Here is a 27871-nt window from a genome sequence, read left to right as displayed (position 1 = left end):
AAATCAGGTGAAACCACAGACTGATACAGCTGCAAGGAAGCTGACGGTGGTTGTTCGGAGGTGGAGAACAGTGAACATGCCCTTACACAGAAACCCTGGGGTGTCCTTTTGCAACATGCAGCTAAACTGGCTGTGGAAAGCTACTGGGAGAGCCAAGAGTTTAGTGCCCGAGAGCCCAGTTTGGGGCACTTAATTGTATAAAACTCTCCTTCTTGCGTTCATATCCATAAATGTAGCTTGTATTTTTTTCCTAAATAATTTAAACCTAATAAATGAGCTTGTGATCATTTGAAACATACTCAGAAACCTTTATACCTATCCTAAAGTATTGGCGCTTTGGTATTCAAAAATGTTGTGCCAGAGACTTTTCCCCTTACCATAAATTTTAATTTATGAGTCCCTGCAACAGTCCTAATGAAGATTAATTATTGCAGTACATTCCATAAAATGTGCTCAGCTTTCTCCTGTCAGCAAAGGCTACCGCATTTAGAATTGGTAGTGAAAATGTATCACATCCTTAATGTCTCTTTTCTAGCTGCTCAGTACTAAAAACAAATTTGTAAAAACAATTTCATCTAAGAAAAGATTGATGGGCTCAGACTTCATTATAAATATAACTGCAAAAGGAGAGGAAAAAACTGGTCCTCTTGGATCAGAATTCTAATAATCAGAAAAGGCTGGGGGTGGTGAGGAAGAACAAGAAGGCAGAAGACTGCACATCACACCACTACTTCACATATGTGTTTCCATCTGTAAAATATCTACGACGCTATTTAGGATCGGCAAAAAGTTTTTGGCCCCACTCTATTTTTCCGGTCATAAATCCATCAGTTAACTGCACAGGAGTGTCTATGCTACATGCACGCCCACACCATCATTTCGCATGCAATCTCAAGATTTCCCTAAAGCTCATCCAGAGAGTCCAGGTTAAGAATCCCTGCTCCACAGCAGTTTAGAAGGTACAATTAAGTGTCTTCCCCCAGATTAAAAAAAAATTAAACATGATACAAGTTGAGTTTATGCTATGCATTTTTCTTTTCTTTTCTTTTTTTTTTTTTCATGCTTAAAGGCAAATGTATTCAGTTCCTTTCCATGCAGCACACAACAAGGTTATCTATGTGCTTATTTCTTTTCCAAATCAACAGTTCGGGACAACCTTTCAGGATCCACTCATCCTCCACAGTCAGCCATCTTGCAACGTGTTCTCATAAGTGTCTTGCATGGGGGTAGAGGAACTTTCTTGTTGACCTACAGACTGACCAAGTAGGGGGTGTACTGGGAGGAGAGCTAAGGACTATTGTCTCTTCTGCCAGCATCAGGCTCATGGTGCCACATTAACTTGTACCAGCAGACGCTTACAGAAGCCACTCGGATTTGCCATGGCAGGGAGGAAGGCATAGGAGAAGAGGAGGAGGGACTCGATGTCCTATGATGGAGTGTAGAGGCTGCTGGCTGGAAAAAAACAGGAACAATGAACATGAGGTCATCTTCCTTAGGATGCCATGCCAAGCAGAAAGCCTCCGAAAAATCCCCCAGTCACTAGAACATTCTTCTTCACGAATAACACCACCTCCTCAGCTTTGCTCCTGACCTCAGTAGGTATCTGATTGCCCTTACGGATCTTCAGCTGCTCTTTGGCTTTCTTCATGTCCTTCTCCACTCGTTGCCAGTCAACTTTGATGTACCCAGTATGGTTTGCAAGCTGAAGGAGAAAAAATCCACCTCCTACAGCTGTTGCAGCCAACTTTCCAACCTTCTGGAATATGAAACCCGTGCACCATCCAGTGACACCTCCAATGAACAGCTGGGTTGCCACACTATACTTTTCTGCTGAAGGTCCAGATTCTTGCCCGAATAGCTTACGCCACCATGGCTGCTGCTTAGCAAATTCCGCAAGGTCCGGTGATTCAAAATTTCCCTCAAAGTTTCCTTGAGTGGACGCGGCCATTTCGGTGAGCTTGTCTCGCGAGGACACACGCAGAGGATCTGCGCAGCAGGCCGCGGAGTGGCGCTCAGTTGTCGCCACCACTTGGCTTCCGGCACCTGGGGCAGATGTTTCTATTCCCACAGCGGCAGCGGAAGAGGGCGGGCCGGGCGCCGTGGCTGCTTCCAGTCTGCGCAAGCGACTACATCACAGAGCTCAGCAGGCGTGTCACTGCTATGCATTTTTCTCATGGCTAATCCGCATGTAGAACATTTTGTGCTCCCCAGAAACACATCTCATCTGCTTCTCTTTCAATCTACTTTCCCTGATTAGTTTTCAATATCCAAGATCATCACCTACCCAAGCATGTCCCTAATGTTCCAGCTATCTGGCAAAATGAAGTTTTACAGTTTAGTCTCACTCTTCATTAGTCCTTCAAGTGACTTCAAAGGAGAAAAAACCCAGTCTTCAACAAAGCTGCCCACTAAAACATTACTTATAATTACAAAATAAAATCATATCACACAACAACCCAAAACCTAAGCATGAGTAGTACAATCTTTAAAAAATTTACTAACAATTTTTAAAAATTACTTACAATAACAAAAATTAAAACCCATTAAAATTACTTGTAATAACAAAATAAAACCAAACAAGAACCAAAAACCTAAGCATAGGTGAAATAAAATCAAACAAGAACCAAAAATCTAAGCATGGATACAATCTAAAAATTTTAAAAGGGAAGTGGGCAAGGAAATTATGGTGTAACCAAGTGATGGAAAGTTTGCAGTCATTAGGCATGAGTGCATTCTATGTGAATGCAATGTGAAATGACAAAAAGAAACATCCTAAGAAGTCACTCACAAAGGCTTTTTAAGTGAAAACAAAGTTGCAGTGCACCACAGTTAGGGCAGCTGCCAGAGAACCCTGCTAGCAAGGGTGGTTCATCTTAGCCTCATGCCATCCTGAGCTATTCGTCCTTCTTAGAGATCCTGGCGCTTCTGAAAAAATGACAGGCTCCCAACTGTCCTGAGTTATATAATGGTTGATTAAATGATAGAGTAGAAAGCACAGGGCAAAGACAGTAACAGTAAAAGAGTAGCTTCTTAAACTCCCGATTTCTCACACTATGTCTTCCCCATCTTATCTCAGCCCTCACCCCAGAAAATAACATCCTCCTTGCCCAGTGTGTAGCAACCCTTCTCTAAAAGTCTGAAAACCAATATTGCCTTTCCCACCCCCACCCCAACAATCTGCCTCAGGAGTTTCTCCAAATATTGTTCTTATTTTCAAATTTTTGACAAGTAAGAAATGATTAAGATTTTCTCTTGAAAGTTGCTCGGCATGTGGGAATGGGGCACACACTCCTGAAGTTGAAAAGAGTAAGAGGAAAGAATGGCAGGCACACAATAAATTCACTACATAATTAAGCTGAGCCAACTTCTTTCCACATCTGCTACACACAATGAGACTCAATCAAGTAGAGGTTCAAGTAATTGGAAACTGTAGTGAATAGTATTTTTTTAAACAATCATCTAGACTAAGAAAAAGCTCTTTTAGCTCCAGCCAAAAACAAGGAAATGAAAATGGCTTCTGAGAACTTTGTTTTCCAAGTGAAAAGCCTCCCACAAATTATGAAGCCGACTGTAAAATCTTAGAATAGGTACTGAGCAAAACTTATTTAAGAGATGTCACAGAACTCAATACTAGGAGAAACCACAGAGGTTAAAGTATAAAGTAGTTCATCTACCTCATGTAAGAGATCATTTTTAAAGACAGGCAAGTTCACGCAAAAGATAGACAAACGACTATGGAACAGATTTTTAGAAACCAAACAAAAACCCAAATAAAAGAACAGACATGCAGACTGAAAACCTTGATTAGTCTTTTGATTCAGAGGTGTGTAAAAATAGGTTAAAAGAACCACCTAATTATATTTAGACGTGGAATCGTTTACTCTGTACAGGAAAAGGTATCAATCCATACATAAGTTATCATGTCTAAATGACGACAATGGCCTCAGTACAAACTACAGATGTAATTGGTCTTATGCTACCTAGAATAATCTACCAAATACCCTACACCATGTAAGAATTCTTGATAAAGCCACCTGCCTTAAAGAATGTAGTCTGCAAAGCAAAGATTGTTATAAGGTACCAAGAGTCTAGTCACCACCTTTTCTTTTTCCTTTTTTTGTTTGAAAAAGGTTAAGATTATAAATATTAAAACCCTAATTTGATTGGATAATGACTATCTGGAACATCCAGCTGTTTCTTTTTCATTGTATTTAATACTTTGCAAATTTTCACATCATTAACAATTCACACGAAGATGGCCAAAAACTAAACATGATAAATGCTACTAGATATACAAAAATTAATCTTATATGTTCCAAGTCAAGTCTCTCAGCCTGTGAAGCACAGCTGTAAGAAGCAATTTTATTGAAAGAAGAGTTTTAAATGGAATATGATTAAAGACACTCATCTCGCTTTAGAGATCACACTTTTTAGAAGTGCAATTTACCCTCCCCTCTGCTCAGTTAACACTTACACCTAAGTCTGATTTAGTGTAGACATCACTGCCTTCAGGAAGCTCTTTCTGATCCACCAGGCCTAGACTGGACCCATCACTTATGTGGTCTCCATGTTCATTCCCTACCTACTCCATTCCCTACCGCCTCCCCCAGTGCACAAACCACAAACTAATCCATCACACTGTTGTGTAATTGCTTACTTAGCTACCTGTAACCTCCATGGAACAAAAAGCTTTGTGAAAGGAGGAAAGACATTTTTCCTGTTTAATGTTTTATCCTCTGTATCCATGCCTGGCCCATGACAGGCACTAAAACATTTTTAGTTGAAAGAATAGATGGAAGAAATGTTATAATCCAGAGACTAACAGATCAAGTGGGTATTCTTAACTCTTAAGTAAAATATGATTTAAATAATGCAGAAGATTCTTACTCTATTCCTTGGCACCCCATATAGAAGCTTTTAAAAATATTTTTATTTTGAACATGATGTAACTTTATCGTATGGACAATTTGAAATGAAAAATCATTCACAAGCCCAAAGGCAGTTACAGTATCTGAGGTCTTGCTTGGTTCCTCAAAAGGTACAAAACTCTTGCAAAACTTACTGGAGGTAAGAACACAGGATTCTGTGCAGTTCCCAGCAGACCAATAAATTCAATGAATGTCACAAAGCCCACTGAAACAGAGAGCTGGGTTTCCTACTAAGCTGTTTTGTCTACAACAACAACAACAACAAATCCTAACACCTATTAATTCTACCTGTGTTAACTCCACATTTTCGAAGAAAGAATGAGAGGTGAAAGCCAGAGTAAAACACAGCCTAGACCAATGCGTAAGATGGATAAAGATGAGCAAAAAAGCCAGAGAACATCAAAGCAAGCTCTCACTTCTACACCTGTTGTCAAAAATAGCACATGAAAGCCTAGATCCTTAAATGGAGTTTGGACATCTGGCCCCAACTACTTCTGTACTACGGGTAAATCAGCTGGTCCCCTGTTTCACAGTTCTGTTTTTGAGGATAAATAAACTATTCATGGCAGCATTCTTAAAGCTCATTAAAAGAAACCCAAAGTCATATAATTTTCATTGTCCCTGAAACCATATTATAAGCAAGATCTCTTTTGGTAATGCTAACTAAACTGAGTTGAATCCACATTAGAACCCTTTCGAAATCTCAGTGCTGGAGATAACAATTCTGATAATCCTAGAGGGTCGAAGGTAGTTTAAAGTATATTGCAGCTATGCACTGAACTGATAAAGAAGGCAGAAGTACAAACTCTTTAAAACCCTGTCAGACCTCCCTGAGGGGGAACTACTGACCCCAGATTCTGTCATTCTCCACTAAATCTGGCTCTCCATTGCCTAGTTCCAACTGACAGTGTCTTTTCCATGTGGAGCAACAAAAGTGTTACTCATGCTGAATATTTATGCATGTCAATAAAGTGAAGGAAAAAGAAACACCCATAGAAAACTTTCCAAGAAACTAGCTCATGCTACTTAATTTGGGACTAATATCTACTTTCTAATTGGTCTATCTAGTGCCATAAGAGCGAACTCATCTCTGAAACTGCTAAGTGTATGGCCAGAGAATAACCTACTGAGACCTACTGAGAGATGTGATGCTGTCTAAGAGGCCAGAGTAGTAGCCATTGCCTTAATTACTGAGTAGAGGGTTAGAGACTGCACAGCAAGTAAAACCTGTGAACCTATCAGGAGGACCCACTAAAGGTGACATCACAAGATCTTAGCACATAGTCATACAGCTTATGAGAAGCAAAGAAAAAGAAGGTGTAACCAAACTAGAAGAATACAGAAAAACTGTACTGGTGCTACTATGCAAATAGTAACAACAACAGCAATTACTACTGTCAAAATTCTAGTATATACAATCTTCCAAATACATTTTCTTTATCCAAAACAATTTTGGTTTTAGTTTACATACATCTTGATTCATTGCCACTGAGGTAAAGAAACCACAGCAAATGGAGAAAAATGGAAATTAAAGCATAAATAGAAATTACAGATATAGGTTACTACTTACAATTTATTCCAAATCCTGCCTGCTAGTACAGGAATGGCAAATAGGTTTTACCTTCTATATCAGTTCCAATTGATTGATAGAGACTGTGCTGAGGACTGCTTAGGACAAATGGAACTGAATAGAGAAACAGCCTACTTTGAATGAAGGACAGGGGAAATTCAGCACCAGTAATATGTATCTGCCATCTGGGGTCTAGTCCAGTTCTCAACTGTGGGCAATTTTGCTTCCTCAGAGATACCTGACAATGTCTAAAGACATTTTTAGTTGTGCCAAATGGTATTGTCAGAGGCCAGGGATGATGCTAAACAGCCTATACCCTTCACCAAACAAAAAATTATCTGAGCTGGAATATCAATAATGCTGAGGGTGGGAAACCATGGTTTAGTGAAGTCTATGTTATGGTTAGTCCATGGAACCAGGTCTTTAGTCAAATGACATTATCCTGAGCTATCTCTCTCAACACCAGGGTAATTCTATACACCTAACTGAGATTCTAGAACTAGGGAATCAGTTTAATTCACAAAGATCACATTGATCTGTCCCTAATTTTTATTGTGACCACAGACAAGTTATTTTAGCCCTTAAAGCCTTGGTTTTTTTCATCTAAAAGGAGGCTGTAAGATTAGACAATGTCTGTGTTCACAGGCCAAAACAGAAAACCTGCTAGGAAGCCCTTATACACACTACAGGAATACAATCCCTCATGAGTAATCAAGCCCTTGCTGATATCCTCCTCTTCAACAAAAAACAATTTTTTGTCAGCTTAAAACAAGTTGACCAATCCCAGTCTCCACTAATGCAGACTTGTTAGCTGTGCCTGAAATTAAAACTGCTGTAATTTTCATATAATGCTTAAATACTTTCCATCTGAACACTTGTCTTTAAGTTAAGATGCTCTGTCATCTCTCAAGGTACTTCTACCTTCTTGTTCATCACCAATACACTATATGAACTCAGCTTCTTCCAACTCTCCATCTATATTCTGTCATCTCTTGTATCATTCAACCTATTAATATTAGGACCAATGATATAGCCTCTTACAACTACATTTCTTTTTTAACCTTGTAAATCTCCTTCATCAATCAATTAATCAATTCAAATATGTCAAGGCATTCTCTGTGCCATGACATTAATACTAGGGGTGGGAAGTGAGGCTAGAGCAGTTAAGTGTTGGTACAAAAAAAAAAAAAAAAATGTAAAGACAATTTCTAGGTACAAAACATTTACAGTTAATTAACAGGATGAAACACATGAGCTACTAGAGAATAAGTTATATTAACTAGGTGGTAGCATGGAAATGTCACTATAAGGGCAAGAAATGACAGAAGAATGAAATGAAATGCCTGCTGTACACAGATGAAAGATGACCCAGAAACTATCATTAAAAATGTTAGGGAAAATACCCACATAAGTCAAATGCAGAAGGACTGCCGACATCCTACCAAAGGTTTCAAAGGTTGACTCTATCTTTTAAAGGTATATTAGACAGATACGCAAAATATGGCTGCAGAACTGTAAGAACCAATTAATGTTCCTTCCAGGTAATCAAGTTACATGGAAACACTTGGAAGATAATGACTCAAAGTCATGTATGTTACATTAAATCACATCTACCAAAATACAGACCCAATAAACCATTCTAAAAGAGGTACATTTATATAAGAACCCAAAGGGCAGCAAACCTGACCCCACCGGGGTTCATCTAGGTCTCAGACACATACACCAAGGAACTCAGTGTGTACATTTACTCTTAGAGGTCAATTTTCAATGATTAGGAATATGCCCAGAGCCTACATTATTTAATCCTTATGGCACAAACATTTATATATTTTTGTAAACCCTAACCAAATTCTTTTCATCTGTGGTGCCTCTTTACTACTTGTGGTAGTAAAGCAAACATGTCCACTACCTAGAGCCTACACATGCTATATAAAGCTAATATGTTCAACCACCTAGTTGTCCAACAGCAAATGGAAGTTTCTGGCATCACCTCAGAAGACTGCATTTGGACAAGTGAATTTTCCCTATTAAAAAATAATTCATGTTTAAATATGCATGAGACTCAAATAAAGAGTAACTCTGTCTCCCCACAGCATTTTTTTTCACCTAAGAAAATCTTTAAGACCTTTTCATAATGTTCTTGTTTAAAACAAATTATAACTCTCTATGGCCTATTTCTCCAACTCCAAACTCCCTGTGCTAGCACTTCAAGGGTTCCATCAAGCTTCCTCTTTCCTTCAATCATATTAATTCTATCTGTCATTAGTACCTCCCTTCCGTAAAGAAGCTCATTGGTTTAGATCGAGCATGCGGTTTAACGTTCTCAACTTTTAAATCAATAGACTCTTAATGTAATCTAATACATAGTACTCTGAAAACAAATGCTGAGCAAGTCATACTATTATTCAATTCTTCACATTTCATTTGTTTCTGGCAATGGTAGCAAATAAATAATCAACAGATTTTAAAGTGAAGGAATTTGTCAAAGGTTGTTTCTGTACAGGTTTTCCATTATTTTATTTATTAAAAATCATTTTTTTTGGTAGATTCAGGTTCTCACTTTGTTGATTAGGCTGGTCTCAAACTGCTGGCTACAAGCAATCCTCCCGCATCAGCCTTCCAAAGTGTTGGGATTACAGGCATGAGCCATGGCGCCCAGCCCCTCCAGTATTTTATTTGTTATTTAATTCCATATAAAAGAATGTGGAAGAATAATGTCCCCTTTTTAAAATTCAAGGACAATTTTTAGCAGTATCTTTAATAGCGTTCTTTGACAATGAAAAAAAATAAAACCCTAACTCTGTTTGCAGAGAACATATTTTAGTGCATCAAATACTTAGGCATAAAGGACTCAGAGAAAGATAAGGAAAAAAAAAAAAGGAAAAACACAACTCATATATCACACATATCCATTAATAAGGATTATAAAAATGATCAAAAAGGCCCTAACATGATCAGAAAAGCGTACTTCTAGAACAATCTGCAACAAAATGAGTAAAAACACAGCAGCAGGATTTCCAAGAATATAAGTAAAGGTATATTTAAAACAAAAGGCCGGGCGCGGTGGCTCAAGCCTGTAATCCCAGCACTTTGGGAGGCCGAGACGGGCAGATCACGAGGTCAGGAGATCGAGACCATCCTGGCTAACATGGTGAAACCCCGTCTCTACTAAAAAATACAAAAAACTAGCCAGGCGAGGTGGCGGGTGCCTGTAGTCCCAGCTACTCGGGAGGCTGAGGCAGGAGAATGGCATAAACACGGGAGGCGGAGCTTGCAGTGAGCTGAGATCCGGCCACTGTACTCCAGCCTGGGCGACAGAGCGAGACTCTGTCTCAAAAAAAAGAAAAAAAAAAAAAAAAAAGCAACAAACATCTCAGAGTAGAACTCTTAGTAATGTCTTTTGGATTCATTAGAAGACTTGTGAGTATTGAGTATGCATTTCATACCAATGGCAAAAACATACCTAATTTTATTTTCCATATCTTCACTATCTGAATCTTCAGAGCTTCTGTACTTATCTGGATCTGGGAGCGTGCTTGGATCAAATCCATCATCATCATCATCACTCCAATCCAGAAAGGCTTCCTCTTCATCTTTGGCCTAAAAAATAATAATAAGGGAAATTGTAGTTGAAGAAGTCAGTTGATAAATAATCAGGTTTTATTTCCAGACCCAAATGGATACCCCTCTAATTGACATCCTCAGATTAGAAGCTTTCTATTCTGGTGAAGGCAAGTGACTTTCAGAACCACAACCATTTGCAAAGAGAATGAAAATCCTTATCATTTCAAAAATAAAATAAGATTCAGAAAGCAAATCACTACTCAGTCCTTTAAATACAATACAGGAGAAAATTGTCTATTTTATTATTTCCATGTAATTCAACTCAATTATCAAAGAAATAAAAGCCAAGTGCTGTGGCATGCTCCTGTCATCCCAGCTACTCAGGAGGATGAGGCAAGGGGCTTGCTTGAGCCCAGGAGTTTGAGGTGGCAGTACACAATGATCACGCCTGTGAATAGTCACTGCACACAAGCCTGGGCAACATCTCTAAAATAAAATAAAAATAAACACAAAGAAACAGCATATAAAGTTGTTTTAGTGCTCCTGTCCACACATCTAAGTTTCAAAACTACCAAAAATACTAGGTGAAAATATAAAAGACCAGAAACAAAAGTACAGTAACATTTGTCTGATTTTATGACCACAAAAGTGTAAGTCTTAAAAAAACTATCAGATCTATTAACTGGGCAGGGTAGCATGTGTCTGTAGTCCTAGCTACTCCAGGGGCTGAGGCGGGAAGATCTCGTGTGCCAGATGGCTGAGGCTAGAGTGAGTCATGATTGTACCACTGCACGCCAGCCTGGGTGATGAGCGAGATCCCATCTCTTAAAAACAAAACAACGACAATAATCAGATGTGTACAAGTGTATTTATAGTGATGGGTCTTCTAAATTCAAATGCAAGTGCAAAGTCACTAAGAACAATGGGAAAAGGGGAGGAACACCAAGAAATGGGAAAAGCAATAGTGCCTGGGAGGGAATGTATGCAAGTTGAGATCTTTTCAGTTTCATGCAAGCAGGTAGGTAAGGGGGCTTTTTTTGTTTTTAATTTTTGGTCGTTATTTTTGTCAAAAAACAAAATAATGCAAAATTAAATTTATTATACATTTATGTTATGAACATCACATAACACATTTATTTCTAGTAGATTGGTTTTGTCAACTACTAGATAAACCAAAACTAGCAGTGGCACATGCATTTAACAGAAAATTTTAAGTAGGACTAAAAAAATTTCAGGGTTTCCTTCAGTTACCATCTTTACAATTCTTCTTCATACCAAATGATACAAACTTCAATGATTCTTTGATTCTTTTGATTTCAAATGATTAATGCTCGTTCCCAGAAATTGAATAACAATTCAGAATAGCATAGTAATACTAATTCAAAGTAATAAAAATTTACTTTCAAATGGACACAATGCTATTTTGGATTTTGTTTAATGTGTCTCTTGTAATTGACAACATCCAGGCCTTGCTATTTCCTGACCTACAAAATGATTGCAATGTTGATGCTATACCGTATTGTCTGCGCTGCATTACAGTCAATTCATGGCAATGACCAATAAAATGTATAATACCTATATTATGGAAAGCATGATGTGACTAATTAATACCTTTAATTTATTAACAAACAAAACCACTATCATTTACAACACAAGTCACTAAGTTAAAAATATCACCATAATGAAAACATTCTGAAGTACAATGTCTTTTTAGCAAAGCCTAGAAGTATGTACTTTCTAGCCATACACGGTAAGTAAATGGACATTCTTAGCTGCTCTGTCTCTATCTTTGATTTCATGAATCATTTAAGAGATAATTTACAAAAATGGGACTGTGAAAGGAAAACAGGGACGGCAAAGTCACTAAGCCAGCGGGAAGTCAAGCTAGGGACTGTGTCAGGCAAACCTGTCTCCCATTTTATTCCTAAATAAGATAGCTACAAAAGCTACACACCTCCCTTGCAATTTGCCCACAAGGATATTCCTTGTGAACAAAGGACAGACAGAATTCAAAGTCATCCCTCTGCTCATGTGAGACAAATGCTTCTCTGATTGCTTCCTCTGCCCTATTGTTTCACTATAAGGCGTGAATGATTCCTCTACCTCCGCCTCACATGTGATTTGTGTATTTAGTAAGAGGCTAATCAGAGACTCAAAAGAATGCAACTGTTTATCTCTTAGCTACCTACGACCTGGAAGTTCCTTCCCTGCTTCGAGTTGTCCTGCCTTTCTGGACTGAACCAATGTACATCTTACAGATACTAATTGATGTCTCACGTCTCCCTAAAATGTACAAGCTGTGCCTCTACCACCTTGGGCGCATGTCCTCAGGACCTCCTGAGGCTGTTTCATGGGTGTGTCCTTTAACCTTGGCAAAATAAACTTTCTAAATTGGTTAAGATTTGTCTCAGATATTTTGGACTGACAGAACCATCCTCGTTTTTACCTCCTTTTGACTTATTTTCATGAGTCAGACAAATATTCTCTGACATACCTATTACCTCACAACTATCCAAAAGAGTGGGACAATTCGAAGCAGGGAGGGGGGTTCCAGGTCATAGGTAGATAAGAGACAAACAATTGCATTCTTTTGAGTCTCTGATTAGCCTCTTTCTAAATACACAATTTACATGTGAGGTGGAGGGAGAGGAAAAGTCACTTGTGCCTTAGTCTGGCTCAGTGAAACAACAGGGCAGAGGAAACACTCAGAGAAGCATTTGTCTCACATGAGCAGAGGGATGACTTTGAGTTCTGTCTGTCTTTTGTCCACAGGAATATCCTTGTGGGCAAATTGTGATGAGGGTATGTAGCTTTTTTAACTTTGTAGCTATCTAATATAGGAATCAAATAGAAGACAAGTTTGCCTGACACAGTTCCCAGTCATGTCAGTGAGTTAGGACACCATGGCTGGAAACTCACTGCTCTAAGTAAGGGAAAACCATTTAAGTATTTTAGCAGGAAACTAAATTAGTACCTTAGAAATGCAACAATAGAAAGGGTGGTTGGAAGGTATAACATTTGAAGGAAGGATATAAGTTTTAAAACTGTAATAATTAACGAAGGAAGTAGCAGTGGAGATGAAGGTGGAGGATCAGTATGAGAGATATTAATGAAGGAGAATCAACTAGACTCTATGGATTACAGGGGTATTATAATGGACAATGTTTGCACCTCTCTTCATTCATATGTCCATACCCTAATCCCAATGCGATGGTCATGAGGGTGGAGCCCTCATGAATGGAATTAGCACCCTCAAAAGAAGGAACTAGAGAGCTAGCTAACTCCCCTTCCACCATGTGAGGACACAGTGAGAAGCCATCTACAAATCAGTAAACAGGACCTCAAGAGATACTAAATCTACTGGCACCTTGATACTGAACTTTCCAGCCTCTAGAACTCTGAGAAATGTGTGTTGCTTAAATTACTGGTCTATGGAATTTGTTACAGCAGCCCAAAGTGACTGAGACAGGTACATAATATATTTAAGAGAATTAATATATACAGAAGCATAGTCGTACACATCAGACCTCTGTTAAATACAGAAACAAAGAAGACAGCAGTTTAATAAACACTGAGAGGATACCTTACAAAACATGCTATGGTCTGAAGTTTGTGTCCCCCACAAAAATTCATGTGTTGAAACCTAACCCCCAAGGCAATAGTATTAACAGGCATAGCTTTTTGGGAGGCCGCTACAGGTGGATTGCTTGAGCTCAGAAGTTCTAGACCAGCCTGGACAACATGGTGAAACCCCATCTCTACAAAAAAAAATTAGCCAGGCATGGTGGCACGCTCCTATAGTTACCTGCTACTTGGGTGGCTGAGATGGGAGAACAGCTTGAGCCCGAGAGGCAAAGGCTGCAGTGAGCCAAGATAACGCCACTGTACTCCAGTGGGTGATAGGATGACAGCGCTAGCTAGCCCTGTCTCAGGAGGGAAAAAAAAAAAGTTGGAGGGCGAGGGAGCTTAGGTCCTAACAGTAGAGCCTATCTGAATGGGATTAGTGCCCTTATAAGAGGTCTGAGGAAACTTGCTCAGTCCCTCTTAGAAGCAGAGAACAAGCCCTTACCAGACCCTGAATCTGTTGGCACCTTGATCTTTGACTTCCCACCTTCTAGAACTGTGAGCAGTTAAATTCTGTTGTTTATAAATTACCCTCAATCTAAGGTATTTTGTTATAACTGCACAAATGGATTAAGAGGAAGATGTCTTCATTCAACAAATCTTTATTAAGCACCTATTACCTATAGCAGACACACTTTTAGGTTCTGGAGACGCTGCAGTGAAGAAAATAATGTCCCTGACCTGGTAACAAAATGAGCTGTTCTGGAACAGTTACCCACATAAGTATGAAAATGAAAACCAGGTTCTGCTATTTCTGGGGAGCAATCAAGAATGAATCAACCCTACAAGCCCTGCTAAATGTCTAACATTTGATACAGACAGAAAGCAGTTTTCACCTTATGGATCTCCTAACATGTGGCTGACTGATTATGCATTCTGGCTGTCAACATGCTTCTTTGTCTTCATATTTCCAGGTTGAAAGTTGCCACCACTACCCCCTCACCAACTAGTTCTCCCATCTTTCTCCACCCTTCCAGCCTGCTCAAAACAAGAACCCCCTATCATCCTCAGACACAGACACACACAGACACACATATTCCTCAACGCCCTGGGCAGAGAGCGGGGGAGCATTTCACCCACATGAAGAGATCAGTGTCACCTCTATAACTGACAGTTTCCGAAACACAGTTGAAGAACCCCTGAGGAAATTATTTCACCTAAAATAGGAATGACTTTTCTTAAAACAGTTAGTTGGAAAACTCAATTACAAGTAGGGCAGGTGAAAATGTCTCAAAACAGAAATGTTACCTGACTGGTTATTTTGGTTTTGGTTTTGATAATGGCAAGAAACACAAACAAGATGTGGCAGTCTCCTACAACAAACGTACAAAGTGCTTTAACATAGAATATCTTACTAGATCTTCAAAGCCTATGAAGTAGGTCAAAAAGATCTATTGTTCCCATTTTTGAAATTACAAAACTGTGCTTCAGATGACTAAATTACTTACCGAGGTCACACAAACCTGGACATACACAACGGGTTTTCTCCTACATCACCCTGAATCTCAAATCTCATCATTAAAGCTTTGGATGTGCTTGCACAGTGGGTTTTTTTTTTTTTTTTTTTTTTTTTTTCCAGTATCAAGCGTATTTTACAAGCTTTGTAAAACATGCAGGTGCTTCCTATGATACCTTACATGTGGTAATCTCCACTTTCCTTATCCTTGGCTCCCAAGCCTCTTTTTGGTTTTTGTTTTGCCTAGAATATTGCACCAGCTGCCTAATGGGTCTTCCTGCAAGTATTCTTTCCCCAATTCTGATCACTCCAGTTCTGTGTTGTAATTAAAATTTTGAAATAGATCTGAAATCTGACATGTGATAATATAAGACACCGGTTTACAACACATGTACTTTCAGGTCCTGGCACTAGTCCAGCCTCTTTCCACCTCAAGTCTTCGTGCATGCTATTTCTCTCCTGGAACATCCTCTGCTGCTTTTTGCCTGTTGTGGAGCCTTCTAACATCAAATGCATGGTGCCTCTTCACACCAATCCAACAGGTACCAACAGGTGCCCAAAAATACAACTCAATTCTGTCAGTAACCATGCAGAGTGTCTTAACACAGATCTCACAGGTCAAGGGTTCAGTCCCACAAGACTGTCCGCACTTCGGACAACAGTGGCCAGTAGACTACAAATTCAGGGGTTCCCACAGGCCCCTCTCAGGTTCCATAACTCTCTACAACTTTTCACAGAACTCAGGAAAGTGTTTTATTTAATGATTGCCCATTTATTATGAAGGCCTAAACTCAGAAACAGCCAGAGGAAGAGGCACAGGGCAACGGAAGGGGTGAGAGGGAGGCACAGGACAAGGGAAGGGGTGGGAATGAGGCACAGAACTTCCATGCCCTTCCTGGGTGGGCCACCGTCCCAGCACATGAATGTGTCTGCCCATGCAGAAGCTCTCTGAACTCACTGTTCAAGGGCTTTTATAATTCAATCTCCAGCCACCCTTCCCTTCTGGGGAGGTTGGGGGAATAGGGCTAAAAGCCCCAACCTCTAATCAACTGTTTGGTCTTTCTGGTAACCAGCCTGTACCCTGAAGCTATCTAGAGACACCACCCTATGCCACCTCATTAGTATAAATGCAAAGTGCTGAAAGGGGACTTCTTAAGAATAACCAGAGACACTCCTGTCACTCAGGAAATCCCAGGGGTTTAAGGGTGTTCCATGCCAGGAACCAGGGACAAAGACCAAACATGTTAAGTCATCAAGTATTTCTAAGTATCGCTTCTTCAGTAAAACTTGTAAAAAGCATCTGTTTCATAGGACGACTGTGTAGGTGAAATGAAACAACATAGGTAAAGCACTTAAGAGTACTTGGCACACAGTAAGACCCTAAAATATGCTACATAATAACACACTTTTCATTTCCATTCCCCCAGAACTCAGCAAAGTACATGGTAATGTCTGTTGTCTGACGCCAAATATAAATGGGACACAGGAGTAAAAACATATTTAATGTATTAGAGACCCACTGTCTGATTTTTTAAACAAATTTCCTAATTAATCTGTTGCCCCAGTCATGCTAGGCTGTCAGTGATTATCAGTGAGAAAATGTATTAAAAGCCTAAATGCAGAGAATTATCTTTATTACGTTCCTACATGCCATACAACAGCATTTATAAAAACAAAATAACCTTTAAGAACTGAATTTAAATTTTAGTTATTTAATTCCATCTAGGACTTAAAGTCTTCCCATATTGTATGAATTAAAAGCAAAATGTCAACTTTGAAATTTCACAAAGAGGAAAAATTCCAAAATGTATTATAAACTATTTTTGATTCTAACGAGGAATATAAAGATTAAAAAGAAAATTTTAGAGAAAAGTGAGGCAATCAAAACACATTTTGTTCCACTAAAAAAACTTCAAAACAACTTTCTAAGAATGCATTAACTCTTCATAGTTTTTAAATTTAAGATAAAAATTGATTGCTAGGGATAGCTGACCATCCTCAGTAGTTAAAGAGAGACTATTTTGAGATTTCCCCAAGCTATAAATCCTAGGCACTAAATTATTTACAGAAGAAATTAAAAATTTTTCTGAATTATGAGCACAAAAAGGTTAGTGATGTTATTAAATGCATCACTGAAAGTGAGAATAGGAAACATAACAGCAACTGACAGTGCTGAGAAATATGGTTCCCACACCATAATATGAAATTTTAACACCCTGGCCCCGTTACCTTTTAATAATAATATTGTAACACTAACAAAAATATTTCACAATAATGTTAGTTTATCTGCCTCCTAGAAATTTATTCTACAGTGGTGATTTGGGTTACAGCGTAATACTGATTTATATACTTGATCTTTGGTATATGACCAAATGTGTATGTACTGGGTGCACCTCTAATATATACTGGCTTAATTGTACTTTAAAATCCCAACTTTGATCCCCTAAAATTATGAAGATCTTGCTAAGAAACATCTCTGCCCTTCCTAACATCCAGCATTAATGTATACAATTGACACAGCAAATGAGAGGAAGGCAACACATTTCAGCTCTGGCCGCCTAACCATATAGAAATCTGAGGGGATGAGAGGCAATGGGAATTCAAGACCAGCCTGGCCAACATGGTGAAACCCTATCTCTACTAAAAATACAAAAATTAGCCGGGCATGGTAGTGGACACCTGTAATCCCAGCCATTCAGGAGACTGAGGCAGGAGAATCACTTGATCCTGAGAGGTGGAGGTTGCAGTGGGCTGAGATCGCGCCACTGTACTCCAACCTGGAGGACAGAGCAAGACATCGTCTCAAAAAAGGAAAAACAGGGGGGAAAAAAGAAAAGAGGCAATGGAGGATGCTGGGGAATGATAAAAGCCATATTGAGGAACAAGCAGGCAAATTCAGACAAATGCCACCTCAGTAGAGAATTGGTCCCTTCAATAAAGTAGCACTTACACAATTTCTTCTCAATACTTTTATTTTTTTTCTCATCATTCTAAAACAATGGGAATATTTGACTGAAGGACTATGAGGAAGTGATATAAATAGTGCATGCAGTGAATAAAGTTAAGAATGGCAGGCAAAGGGCTGGCACATGAATATGCAAAGCCCTAAAGAGCATATTCCAAAATTGGAAGGCTCTTCGGAACTTGGAATATTCATTTAACAACTGTTTACTGCACACTTCCTGGGTGCTGAGCATTGGTATAAAAGAATGTAATCTGAGACACAGCACGCCAGTAAAGGACTCTGATTCAGCATTTTAACCTTAAGACTTTTAGCAAAATGAGATTTTTTTCTAAGGCTGCTTTGCACAAAATTCATTCTTCTTCCTAAATTGCTTACTCACTTGCTTTCTTAATATATGAATATTCTACTGAGCCCAACAGGATACTGATGATGCTACAATTTCATAACGCCCTATTAAATAATGGTGCATCTTATTGATCATCTTTATTTCTTGTCTTTTCTGAGAAATGTTAAACTAAATATTAAGTAAAAGAAAAACTGCAAGTCCAGTTCACTATTTTTCTTACAATAATAAACACTATAATAGGAGATGAGTCACAAGACACTAATTTGACTTCTGCTCCACTAATGGCTAGTTGTGTGTCCCTAGGCCATCAACTCAGGAAGCTTCTGCTTCCTCATCAGTTTAATCTGAACACTGACATCTACCATTCAAGGTTGTTATGAGCACGGGAAGAGAAATGCACGTGATGATGCCTATACTAACATTTACCATCAACCCATGTGCGCGCACCGGGAAAAGACTTCCCAGCAGTTTGGCAGTCATATCCTTAAGGATCCTCCTGCTTTCTCTAAATTCTAAACATAAGGAGAAATGTGAAATATTTACAACATCATCTAAGGAAGCAGTGTATCATACTAGAAAAATATAAAATACTATACACAAAAGAATATAATTGAAACTAAATAAATGATTAAGGCTCAAAGGAGTATCAATGTCAGAATGGACTACAGTTTTTGTTGTTGTTGTTGTTGTTGTTTTGAGACGGAGTCTAGTCTCGTTTCTGTCGCCCAGGCTGGAGTGCAGTGGCAAGATCTCGGCTCACTGCAAGCTCCGCCTCCTGGGTTCACACCATTCTCCTGCCTCAGCCTCCTGAGTAGCTGGGACTACAGGCACCCGCCATGATGCTGGGCTAATTTTTTTTTTTTTTGTATTTTTGGTAGAGACGGGGTTTCACTGTGTTAGCCAGGATGGTCTCGATCTCCTAACCTCATGATCTGCCCGCCTCGGCCTCCCAAAGTGCTGGGATTACAGGCATGAGCCACTGCGTCCGGCCCAGAATGAACTACAGTTCTTGAGGAAGGTAAATAAAAGTAATACATGCTAAACTAGGTATTAATAGTAAATAGTTTGATGACTAAAATATTACTCCATTTAAAAAAAGGAATATATACAAAAGCATGGATGATACGATTTGGATCTGTGTCCCCAACTCAAATCTCATATTGAATTGTAATCCCTGATGCTGGAGGTGAAGCCTGTGGGAGGTAATTGGATATCACAGGGTAGATTTCTCATGAATGGTTTAGTACCATCCCCTTGGTTCTGTCATCTTTGCAATATCTCGTGGTTTAGAAGTTATGTGTCACTCCACCCCCCTTCTCTTACTTCTGCTCCATGCCTTCTGCCATGAGTGGAAGCTTCTTGAGACCTCCCCAGAAGCAGATGCCTCTATGCTTCCTGTATAGCCTGCAGAAAGATGGGACAATTACCCAGTCTCAGGTAATTTTTTATAGTAATGCAAGAACAGCCTAATATAGTGGATGAATCTCAAATGCACCCTACTAAACCCAAAAAAGCCAGACCCCAAAGGCTACATGTTAGATGACTCAATTGATAAGAAATTCCAGAAAGGCACACTTATTGGTACAGAAAATAGATCAGCAAGAGGGCATTTTTGAGGTGATGAAAGTACAATGCATCTTTGATTATGATAGATACATCACTATGCATTTGGCAAAACCCATAGAAGTGAACCACAAACAGTGAATTGTACTGCATGTAAAATTAAAAAAAAAAAAGGACTCCTCCACAGAATAATACGTAAATTAAAAAAAAAAAGGACTCCCCCACAGAATAATATTTTAATGACATTTAAGTGTTCACAGTGGGTTAGAATATAAAGAACGTACTATAAAAAACACCTATAGAGGAAACTTCAGGTGGTGGGGCTGGATCACAGGATTTCCCCCCACCTCCTTTTAAACAATCTAATAGTACCTTACAATAAATAACATTTTTGAAATTAAAGAAATGAAATTGTTTTAAAACAATCTTGGTATAGAATATATTGTAACAGGTTCAGGAGAGCTTTAGATTAGGAGTTCTTAACCTGGGGTTCCTGGAAGCCACAAAACCACTGAAACAATATGAAAAATATATAGTAAATATACGTAACACATTTTGTGGGGAGAGTAGAGCCATAACTTTCAGAGTTCATGGGCAGCCCGCAACTCCCAGTTACTACTGCTCGGGGCTGAACTGCTAATAAGAACATAGGTCTCAAATTAGACTATCCTGAACTTTAAAGGTCATTCATCACTGAAAGCCTTGAACATGTTTTAGGTTTCAGCTGCCTGGTGACACATGCCAATCTTAGGCTGCTCAGAAGCAGAAAAACAGAACAAAAACACAAATGCTACATTTTTTAAGGGCAAGAGTTAATAACATTTCAATAATTCAGAAAACAGCCATGGAGTCAGTGGGCTCATGTGTCTCTCTGGCACATGGCTACATTTTCAATCTTTGGCCAAAACTGTCGTATCTCAGGGGAAAAGAAAAACCCTGACGGAGCTAGTTGAGATCTATTTTCGGAGAAATAAACAGAGGAGATGGGTTTTCAGTCATGTGCATGTTTGGTTAACCACATTCTTCATTGTTTGTTCCATCAATTTATCATCACTTCTCCAAGTCAGAACCCAGTCCATTTCTCTCAGTGAGCTATTGAGAAACTACTCTTTGCAGGTACTAAAACTGACTCATATTTGGTGAAAAATAAATAGCAATTTGAAATCAGAAATGAATTGAATGAATTCAGGTTTTGACAAATGCATATGAATGAATCCAGCAGAATGTGAAAATCCATTAACCATGTGCATTCAGAAACACTAAATAGAGGGGAAAACATTCCTACCAATGTAAAAATTACCAACTATGACACACCATCTTGACAAAAAAGTGTCACCTTGATACCACCAAATTAAATGTCATGGAATGAACATTTCCAACCAAAAACCATTGTTGTCCTTTAGCATTTTATAAAGAGGCCTCAGCCACTTCTGCTGAAACCACTCTGCTCTGACACCCTGCTCTAATAGCGTAGGGTCATTTCCAACTCATTGGTTTTAAATAAAATGTCCATTTATAAAAAGAAAAATCAAGAGAAAAAATATTTTTTTCTCTGCCTTCCAATTCCCAATATTATAATACCAATGACTCAAGGAAAGTGGAATCAAACAAGGAACTTAATTAAAGAGTACTTTGCTTTGGAAAACAGGAAATCTTCAAAAAGTTAATCATAAAGTTCTCATACAACACAGCAACTACAATCCTAGGTATATACCCAAGAGAACTTAATACATATCCACAGAAAAACTTGCACATAAATGTTCATAGCAACAGTATTTAAAACAGTCAGAAAGTGGAAACAATATAAATGTCTTATAAATGGTAACTGGATAAATAAAATGTGCGCTACCCATATGATGGAATAAAATTGTCTCTTGGTATCTGTGAGGGATTGGTTCCAGGACCCTTTATAGTCATTCCTCAGTACCCATGGTTGGTTAGAATCAAACAAAATCCATGGGTGCTGAAGTCCCTGATATGAAATGGTATACTATTTGCATATAACCTATGCATATCCTCCCATATACTTTAAATCATCTCTAGATTACTTATAACACCTAATATAATGAATTATAAGTGCTATGTAAACAGTTCTTATACTGTATTGTTTAGGAAATAATGACAAGAAAAAGTCTGTGCATGTTCAGTACAGATGCAATTTTTTTTCAACTATTTTTCATTCATGTTTGTTTGAATCCATGGATGAGGGACTCATATATATGGAAAGCCAATTGTACTGTCAATGAAAGAAATGAAGTCCTGGTATATGCTACAACATGGAGGAACCTTGAAACCATTATGTTAGGTGAAAGAAGCCCGTCGCAAAGGACCACATATTGCATTAATCCACTTATATGGAATGTCCAGAATAGACAGATCATGGAGACAGAAGGTAGTTTAGTAGTTGCCAAGGATGGGGGAAAAGAGAATGAAATGGAGCTAAAGGTACTAGGTTCCTTTTGGGGGTGTCAAAACGTCTGAAATTAGATAGTGGTGCTAGTGGTTGCACAACATTATGAATATTAAAAGCCACAGAATTGTATTTCTTCAAAAGGGTCTGCAGGGCCTAGTTTTTCTGTGGACATGTATTCAATTCTCTTGGTATATAGCTGGGATTGTAGTTGCTGGGTTGTATGGTAACTATGACTAACTTTTTGAAGACTGCCTGTTTTCCAAAGCAATCTTTAATTTTATAGTACATAAATTATCACTATTTTAAAAACAAAAAAATTAAAGGTTATTTTGATTTTTAATGTAAAGGTGCAATTTTTTTTTACATTCTACTTAACAAATAGAAATGATTATTTAATAATGTAAAAATTCCCTTTAATTTCTCTAAAATGGTCAATCCAGTTATTCAATAAGAGTAAAATTAGAAAGGAAAGGAAGACGAAGAGATAGCATCTGAACGTCAGCTAAAAAAACTCAAGCAGACTCAATACATTCAGGAACACTTCCTGATTTCAAATCCCATCGTTGGCAGAGAGGTTTAAACAGATTATACTCTACTTAGAGTTCAAAAAGTGAATATTCAATGAGAGAAAAAAAAAATCCTTAACTTTTTAGCTTAAAACAGGGTAAAGGCTACAACCATAGAAAGTGTTAATATTCCCATTACAGAAATTCAGATTTGAAAACTGAGATTTAAAGGGGCCAAATAACTTTCTCAATGACATAGTTTAGATTATAGAGCGGGAAAGAAATCCCAGTACGTTTGACTCCAAAGTCCACCGTCTTCTCATTAGGTCATGAAGAACCAACTTCACTCTTGAGAAATCCAAAGATCTGTTAGCTCAGGTTTCCGGGTCCAGTTATTGTTATGGCTCGAACATAGCTTGTAGGCATGAAGTTTTGTGCCCTAAGCCTCTCGCCACAAGCATTACTGCACATCTTGAACTCCTGATTTATGTTGCTATTTAGAACACTTCTGTAGCCTCAAAAGAAATATTTCATGAGTTAGAGCCCTGTGTGTCAATCAACCTCCAGTAAATTCTTTGTTAGAGACTATTCCTGACGCCGGTGGTCTCATGAAAACTGGTCATGTAAGTAACAGAGCTTAAGAGAAGAATTAGGACACACTAAGAAATCTGACACTAAGAAAATCTGATGTTATGTCTGAGTAGCATCTTTCTACACAAAGAACAATACAGTCCTTTCATTATTCTGTCAAATATTAATGAAGTTATCCACAAGTTCTACTGGCTGTTTAAGATTTTTATTTCATAAATGCCCACAGACAGTTTTGCTCTAGTTCTTTCAGAATCCAACATTACCTAGCATATTTTAAGACATTTAATACATTTCCATAATGACTTTTTTAATACCCTAGATATCAAAATCCCTATAGATAAGATAGGTGGTAAAACATTTTGGTTATTCCTAATGAAATATTTGTGCCTTTCAGATATTTGTGCTGGCTGGCCTATCTTTCCTCTTGTTTATAATTCTGATAAGAGCCACAGAGGAAAAATTTCTTATAGAGAAGTTGCTTATTAGCAAGTAAAATATTTAAGGCTACAGCATGTTTATGAGCTTGCAGTTTATTTGGAGCAAAGGGATGTTTTCTGAAGTCTTTATTTGTAGACACATTCCAACATAACCCCAGAATGTTCACCAAACTAAAAATTCTGTACTCTAGGATGCAGGGTAAAACGTCTCAGAAGACATATGTAGGCTCATATATACTGCTTACAGTTTTAGTCTTGGTAATAAATTCTATAATGAAAAGTTAGCTACACATATGGAAGCTAAAGTTTAAATCATGTAAATATCTTTTAACATAAATTTTAACTCAGAAAGAACAATGTGCTTATTGTCTCACTTGGTTCAGATATCTAGGACTACAATTAGCTTGTGCATTAAATTCATGCAACAAATATTTACTGAGTACTTACTATGCATGATGTATACATGGTAAGGGACTTTGGGGAATATAAAGAAAAACCAAATCTGTTCCATGCTCTGAAAGTGCTTCCAGACAAACACAGTCAATAACACAGGGGCATGTATTATTCTAAAATGAGGGAGGGAGTGATACATGTATTACAGGAGAAACTAAGTAATTACAGTGCTAGTAAGGCTAGGCCAACAGAAGGCTAGATCTGGCACTCGGACAAGGTGGTGGTGGTGGCAGATATTAAGGAAGACTTCATGAAGGAGATGCCATTTCAGTTATGCTCAGGATAAACAAGGAAGGGAACATGTAGAGGTGATGAGGAGGGCATTTGGGTGATGGTACAGTATAAACAAAGACACAGGACACGAACTGTGTAGATACATACAAGGCAGACACTAGAAACAATTAGTAGAGGTACCAAGTCCTCCTCCTTTTGAGCAGAGACAGTCCCTTGCCAGAGTACACAACTTGGGAAGCAAGATATCAACCCCCACACTCTCTCTCAACAAGGTATAATTCCACTGCTAACCTGATGACCGTATGGGGCAAACCTGGGCATGTATGGGAAGAACATACAGGGCAGAGGTAGTTACTTCTGCTAAATCTTGGGTCTACCACTCCGGTTGTGCAACTTTAGGTAAATCAACCTTACTGTACCAGAGATTCATTATCTGGAATAAAATGGTATTAATAACTAACTAATGACTCTAAAGCCTAATGAGAAAATAAATATAAAGTGTCTTATACTAAGCTTGGCTAATGCAGGCACTCAATCAGTGATAGCAGTGGCCATTGTTTGTGTTAGCAGAAGGAAAGCAGAGGACTTTAAGTATACTAGAAAGGTGGACTGGACATAGAATTCTGAGCTGACGATCTTTGGATTTCTTAGTAGTCAAAATATCTGTAGTAGGGAGCCATTATTTTAGCTAGGTGTGTTAGGCCATTCTTGTACTGCTAGAGACTGGGTAATTTATCAGAAAATAGGTTTAATTGGCTCACAGTTCTGCAGGCTATACAGGAAGCATCACACTGGTATCTACTCAGCTTCTGGTGAGGCCTCAGGAAGCTTACAATCTCAGTGGAAGGCAAAGGGAGAGCCAGTATCTCACATCACAAGAACAGGAGCAAGCGGAGGAGGGAAGTACCACACTTTTTTTTTTTTTTTGAGACGGAGTTTCGCTCTTGCTATGCAGGCTGGAGAGCAGTGCCACAACTTCAGCTGACTGTAACCTCTGCCTCCGGGGTTCAAGCGATTCTCCTGTCTCAGCCTCCCAAGTAGCTGGGATTACAGGCATGTGTCACCACACCCAGCTAATTTTTATATTTAGTAGAGATGAGGTTTCACCATCTCGAGAGTTTCACATCTCGAACTCCTGACCTCAGGTGATCCACCCACCTCAGCCTCCCAAAGTGCTGGGATTACAGGCGTGAGTCACAGCACCTGTCATGGTATCACACATTTTTAAACAGCCAGGTCTCATGAGAACTCACTCACTATTGCGAGGACAGCACCAAGCCATGAGGGATCTCCCTCTGTGACCCAAACACCTCCCACCAGCCCCCACCTCCAACATTGGGGATTACAATTCAATATGAGATGTGGTAGGGACAGACATTCAAACTGTATCACCAGGTAAAGGGCAAGTTTAGGATGACAAAATAATTCTAACGGTGTTGTGCATGTCTTTTATGTTGATACAAAGGTACCAACATCATAAGAAAGGACTTCCTTGTATTCTATTATCTTTTCTATTTTATTTTCTTTTTACAAAAAAAAAAAAAAAAAAATGGTAGCTGTGCATGCTTTTAAGTGTTCCTAATGTGAAAATATAAACAGGTGGCAACACCACATATCTCCCTCTTTTTCTGTTTATTTTGAAATGCAAAAGTATGGGAACCAGCATATTCAACACACTCCTGAGATCTCTGTAATTGGTTTTAAAATCTTCAGGCATCATAAATTTCATCCCAAGATTATAATGTTAAGAAATACCACTTGGAAAAGTCAAAATAATTTATAACTTAACACGGGGGACAAGGAGGTAAGAAAAAAGAAAAACCCAATAAAGATAGTTCCAGAACTACTACAGAGAAAAGGGATTGACATAGACCGGTGCATTTGTATGATCAGAAACTAGAGGCAGTTGAAAAGTGAGAAAGTGAGAATAAAATAGAGATTGAGAGATACCCAGAGACAGCAAGTCGCAGTTGGAATTCTCAACTTTCTTGTGTTCAATGCGCATTTAAAAATACTAGGATTTCTGGTGGCTTGCTTGAAGAGATTAATACACACAGTTCATATTTTGAATAACTCCCATGCAAATGTGTATACATTAATAAACTGGCAGGCCGTTTCTTCTAGTAATCTTGCCTTTTATCAGCTGACTTTCAGCAAACCTTCAGAAGGCAAAGGGGAAGTTCTCTATTTGCCCCTATGCTTTTGGTACCGTGAGCAGGATATCAAAGCCCCTCTGTTCTTCTGGAAGCCACATTCAGGGGAACCTAGAGCCTGACAAGCTAGCAAGAGTGTTAAGTATTCCTTACCAGTTAGGTTCCCAGTCTCTGTATATGGAATCTGGTTGAGTGGATGGGAAAAATCTCACCTTTTTTTTTTTCTTTCCCCTCTGCAAAATTTTGATTAATGGGGGAAAATTATTGGTATGACTTGACTTAGGTGTAGAAATTCTGGTGTATTTTCAACATGAATATTCATATTGTCTGATCCTTTTCCTCCCAGAAATTGCCTTTGTTCTGCTGCCTCTGTCTTTCTGTGTCATTTGTTATAAAGGGTCCCTCTCATCTTATTTTACATCCTTCAGAGCTTGCTTTGGGACCAAACAGGAATACCTGCTCCTGGTTTCCACCATCTAGGGGACATGATTTTTGGGTCATGTCTGGTGGCCAGCCTGAAAAGACTGGGAACCCTGAGACATGTAACATATTAAGCAGCCCAGTCTTTGTTCTGAATGTGCCAAGATGTCAGGGGAGTTTGTCTTAAGTCCCATCCATAGTGGGCTTTTGTCATCTTGATTCTTGTTGTCTGGTTCGTCCTGGAAAAGTCCAATCCCAGGAGGGCCTACCCAGTGTCATGGATTAATGGGTCTGTGATGGGGAGCCCCCTCACAAATTTGTGGGATACTGGAGGCATTCTATGTACAAATGCTATCCTTGACTTCTGTGGCAACAAGAGTTTTTTTCTTTCTTAACCTATTTCAGGGAGTGAACTTTTTGGAGGATCATGGGAACTATCTCTTCTACACCCTCTCTAGGAACAGCTTTTGCTTATATGGTAAAATTTTATTCTAAACCTAGAAAATTACTTCGTAGGCTTTCCATGAAGATGCTTATTGGATTGAGTCGATACTAGAATAATACTTATTGGAAATCCTAATTGTCAGTGGCTAGAAGATAGTTACTTTGAATTAGAAAGACTTCTGTATTTGAAAAAGACTTCGGATA

The 27871-nt window shown here is 38.7% G+C and overlaps 1 protein-coding gene and 1 pseudogene across 2 annotated transcripts in view; both read right to left on the bottom strand.

Annotated features, from left to right (window-relative positions):
* Positions 1-27871, bottom strand: part of DDX10 (DEAD-box helicase 10) — a 278514-nt gene that overhangs the window by 14101 nt on the left and 236542 nt on the right. The window contains exon 17 of the mRNA XM_023208194.1: positions 9962-10098. Coding sequence (XP_023063962.1) covers positions 9962-10098 — 137 coding nt within the window. The remainder of the gene's footprint in view (positions 1-9961; positions 10099-27871) is intronic.
* On the bottom strand, positions 1046-2430 carry LOC111540110 (annotated as a pseudogene). The gene has a single exon (XR_002730893.3). The product of XR_002730893.3 is annotated as an FUN14 domain-containing protein 2 pseudogene (transcript).

Source organism: Piliocolobus tephrosceles, chromosome 13 (assembly GCF_002776525.5).
Source record: "Piliocolobus tephrosceles isolate RC106 chromosome 13, ASM277652v3, whole genome shotgun sequence".
Lineage (NCBI taxonomy): Eukaryota > Metazoa > Chordata > Mammalia > Primates > Cercopithecidae > Piliocolobus > Piliocolobus tephrosceles.
This window is presented reverse-complemented; position numbering and strand designations above follow the sequence as displayed.